The 4,896-nt window shown below is 40.4% G+C and overlaps 1 protein-coding gene across 1 annotated transcript; it reads left to right on the forward strand.

Moving 5' to 3' along the window:
* Positions 1-227: 227 nt before the first annotated feature.
* On the forward strand, positions 228-4,419 carry LOC103369941 (membrane-associated phosphatidylinositol transfer protein 2-like; the record flags this gene model as incomplete). Its single annotated transcript, XM_008298801.1, has 6 exons — positions 228-344; positions 877-1,025; positions 1,115-1,264; positions 2,346-2,529; positions 2,603-2,731; positions 3,758-4,419. Coding segments are annotated over 6 exons (1,101 nt in total), but the record flags the coding sequence as incomplete, so codon positions are not given.
* Positions 4,420-4,896: the final 477 nt, after the last annotated feature.

The following is a 4,896-nucleotide window of genomic DNA, read 5'->3' on the forward strand; positions in this document are numbered from 1 at the left end:
TATTTACTGTCTATTACCAGTAAGGGAGAAATAAAAACATGATGGAGACAAAGAGATTTATTGTGTTTCTAAATTCTCCAACGTGTCTTTGATTTACACAACACAGTGTTCATTTATGGCCTCAGAGTTGTGACAGCTTGTTTTATGCTTTTTCACTGCAGAGTAAACAATTTGCAGCGTTTTATCATCAAGTGAAAATTATTTCTTGTTGGTCTCCTTTCTCTCAGAATGTGACAGCTAACCATCGTGTGAATGATGCTGTATTCACGGAGGACGGCGCACAGACAGTGACAGGACGCTTCATGTATGGTCCGCTGGACATGGTGACCCTCACAGGAGAGAAGGTAAAGGACGGCTGTGAGGAACCCCCCAAAAAGTTTGTTTTCTCTAAGTTGTCAACTGGACAGACACATACAACTGTACTGCTGCACCCTCTCCCTAACTTTAAGAGAAGTTTATTTCTCTCTATTAGAAGATGTTTCCCTTCTAAAATTAAAGAATTGATTGATTTGTCACCTTTGGCAGCAGTGTGTTCCTATATTTTTTTGATACGTTTTGTACCTGTGTCTCTGTAGACATGCCTGCTTTCCTTTTTTCTGACATGGTGTGTGAAGTGTGGCAACTCCCACCTTTGCATCTATTGTCTAATATTTTTTTTAATACCAATACTTGAATGTTTATGTAGTCTGTTTGCATAATAAAAAGCTCTGAAAGAAGCAGTGTGTGCCTGCCCCCCTTCTTGGAACTGTGACAGTTTGCTATTCACAAGCTGAGAAACTTGTTTCAGCTGCGTTTTGCAGGAAGATGCATGCAGAACCCTATTTGTACCATATTTTAATATTCTTATGTTGTTGTTTTTTCCCCTATTTCCTGCAGATCGACATCCACATCATGACCCAGCCTCCCTCTGGAGAGTGGGTGTACTTTGACACAGAGCTCACTAACAACAGTGGACGCATCTCTTATGTAATCCCTGAGAGCAGACGGCTGGGTATTGGGGTGTATCCTGTCAAAATGGTGGTCAGGTATACAGTCTTTTTTACAACTTCAAAAAAGTAAATATTTAATTATTATAATAATCACCATTCCTTTCTATCTCTGCCTGCTCTCACAGGGGTGACCACACATTTGCAGACAGCTATCTTACTATTATACCAAGAGGAACTGAGTTTGTGGTATTTAGTATTGATGGGTCGTTTGCTGCCAGTGTGTCTATAATGGGAAGCGATCCAAAGGTTCGAGCTGGAGCTGTAGATGTCGTGAGGTAAGAATAATACCACCTCATTCTTTATGCCCTCTCTGCAATATCATACAGTGGGTATATTAAGTAAGTATTCACCCACCATGGGCGTTTTCCTCTGTCATTGCTTTTCACCATTGAATCATATTTAATTATCTGACTTTTTGGTTCTAGGCAGACTTACACATTTTCCTTCCATTTCTTAACAATGGATTTAACTGTACTCCAAGGGATATGCAGTGACTTGGAGATATTTTTGTATCCATTCCCTGACCTATACTTTTTAATAATCTAACCTAATAAATTCACAGAACATGCTTGGAGTGTTCTTTTGCCTTAGTGGTGTGATTATAGTCAGGAAAACTGATTCACCAGTGACTGGACATTCCAGATACAGGTGTCTTTGCATTATAGTCACTTAGGACACATTAACTGCATTTAGATGATCTTTTCACTAATGAGTGACATCTACCACCAATTGGCTATACCTGTGTTGGATTAGGTGAGTCACTTTAAACAGGGTTGTTAATATGGTTCACTGTTTAAAAGCAATAAAAGGGGTAAACTTTCAAGGGCAGTAAATACTTTGTATAGAACTGTATACAGTGTAATAGATACACATAGAGGTTGTAAGTTAAAATTAAAAGTTTGGACAACTACTCATCCAAAGATTTTTTATTTTTATATTTTTAATTTTATTTTTATACAACTCATCTCAAACCATCTCAGCTGGGTTTAGGTGGAGGCCACGTCATGTGTTGCAGCACTGCATCACTCTGCTTCTTGGTCAACCAGCCCTCACAAAGCCTGGAGGTGTTTTGGCTCATTGTCCTGCTGAACAACTACTGATGGTTCCACTTTGTGTGTCTGCAGTTGTGTGTGATGTTGCGGTAGCAATACTGATTTAGTGTTGCTCATCACACCTCTGGGCTTCACGGTTGGAACCACACATGCCAAAACCATCTGTCACCTTCCCTGCATCTCTCAAAGGCAATAGCTGAAACCAAAAATGTTTAAATAAAACAGCGGATGCCAGTGAATTAATTCCAAATGTGACTCTGCTCTGCCTGAACACTTTGCTGATTTCACTCATTACCGTCTGCAGGTACTGGCAGGACTTGGGTTACCTGATAGTGTATGTAACGGGTCGTCCAGACATGCAGAAGCAGCGTGTGGTGGCCTGGCTCTCTCAGCATAATTTTCCTCATGGCATTGTCTCCTTCTGCGACGGGTTGGTTCATGACCCACTTCGACACAAGGCCAACTTCCTCAAATCCCTAATCAGCGAGGTAAGAGAGGCCAGTGTGAGTCTGCAACAGATTCTTTTCAGATGTTAAATACTGACCTGTCTGTTTTGACCAGGCTCACACGAGGATCTTTGCGGCTTACGGCTCTACCAAGGACATCTCTGTGTACACATCCATCGGCCTGCCTCCCTCTCATATCTACATAGTGGGGAGGTCCACAAAGAAGATGCAGCACCAGTGTCAGGTATGAATTAAATCTGTATATTAAAATCCCTTCGTACTGCAGCACAACCCATCAGACCGTCACACCACATTAGTGTTCTGTGCAGTGTCTATGGTGATAATTAACCAATTATTTGTCAACTATTAAAGTAATTACCTTTTTAAATCATTTTAAAAGAAAAAAAATTCTAAATATTTGGATTCCAGCTGGTAAACGGAATATTTCTGGGTTGCAGATAAATTTAAATATTTTTAATCTTGATCTGTATTTTCACTGTTTCATTACATTTTATAGACCAAACTACATCAAAACGAAAATGTCCTGGTCAAAACAACTCCCATACAACTGTTGTATATTAATATTATCTTCTATTTTTACTGAGTAAGATTTGTTACCAACATCAGTCGTGATCATAACGATCAGAACTAGAAAATATTCATTGATTTTCAGTAGCTTAACTCTTCAAAAACCTGTTGTTTTTTTTTTAAAAAACATAACTGTCACTGTTTTTTGTTGTTATTTTTTAAGCAACATGTACACAAAAATAATTAATTTCCATATAATAAGAGGCAGGTAGAAAATTATTTTGGATGATCCAAAATGACAATTTCAAGGCAAATATTCAGAACAGAAACCTATTAACACAAAAAGCATGATTTATTGCTGTAATGGAAAGGGGATCAAAAATGGAAGTTGTAATGCTTGTTAGCAAGGAGATTTTTGTCCTTAAGATCCTAAGTGTAGCTTTTTTGTGTACACATGATATCAGTGTTGTATTATGGGAACTGAGGTTGAAATTTCACAATCCTCTTACAATACACACCTTGCCAAAATTTATTCAATATGTAGTAACATGCCAAATATTATCCATCCAAAAAATTCAAAAAATGGCCTGATGGTGGAATGAGGGTTGTATTTGAATTAATTTTAGTTTGCAAGTTGTGAGTGTAGCTTGCAATCAGCAAATTGTACTGTAACAGCTTACAGTTGCTGCTCTGTCAGGGGGTGTTCTGTCTGTCCATAATTAAAATGTAACTTCTGTTCCAGTTCATCCCGGATGGCTACGCCTCGCACCTCTCCCAGCTGGAGTACAACCAGAGGTCTCGGCCTGCCAAGTCTGCCAGCACCCGCATGGTCCTCCGGAAGGGCAGCTTTGGCCTGGGTGCAGCTGGAGGGGACTTCCTCCGCAAACGCAACCACATATTTCGCACCATCTCTGCATCTCAGCAACCCGGAGGGTCGGGGTCTGGCTCCCCCAACCTGCCGGGCCGGACTGAGCGCACGCTGAGCCAGTGTGAAATGGAGCGGGAACGAGGCATCGCCGCAGCAACCCAGCGGAGTATGAGCATTGCTGCAGGCTGCTGGGGCCGAAGTGGGAGCACCAAGGAGGGCAGCGGAGGGTTACTTGGCCCCAAGTAAGGTCTGAAAAAGGAGCAGTGGTGTTAAAGGACCTAGCCTGAGCCACCATGATCTCTGGACAGAAGACAGAAGGGTGGAGAGAAAGCAGACGGATGTGGATGGAGAGTTTGTAGGTTATAAATTAAAGGGATGTAGCATTAATAACACACTAAACTGACTTAAAGTTTAGAAAAGAAGGGTCTGTCCAGGAGGAGTGGACTAATCAGGCCAAGTGGCATCCAGAGAACAAAATAGTTGTGTAGCATGACTCTTTTACTGTAATACTTTTATAGGATACATCGCTAATTATTTAAAAAAAAAAAAAAAAAACGACAAGGAAGGATTAAATGAAATATTGCAAGCCTTAAATTATTCTCGTGTAACGGGACCCCTCCCTTCCCTTTTCCAAACAACACACTGTCCAAGCATTCACATTCATGAGCTCAGGACAAACTGCAGAGCCAGATCCATCTTCAAAACATGGCCGAGTTTGTTTGCCAGCTGTGGCAAAAAGCCAGTGATTTCACTTCTGTTTCTGTCCCACTGTTTCCAACACTCTGCCCAGCAAGGACTGACAATAAGTGTAAAAAACCCTCACAATGCAACAAGAGAAGCAAATGTAACACAAAAGCCGTGTTTCCATTTTATTTTCAAGCAAATTGGAAGCAAACTTTTAAAATGTTGCAAAAAATTCAAAATAAAGATAATTAGACTTGCCTCCATTCAGTACTGTAGAGCAAATAAACTAAGTTCTGTAGTATTGTCACAAGCCAGTAACAAAACCAATT

This window comes from Stegastes partitus, unplaced genomic scaffold (assembly GCF_000690725.1).
Source record: "Stegastes partitus isolate 25-593 unplaced genomic scaffold, Stegastes_partitus-1.0.2 Scaffold1351, whole genome shotgun sequence".
In the NCBI taxonomy this organism is placed as follows: domain Eukaryota; kingdom Metazoa; phylum Chordata; class Actinopteri; family Pomacentridae; genus Stegastes; species Stegastes partitus.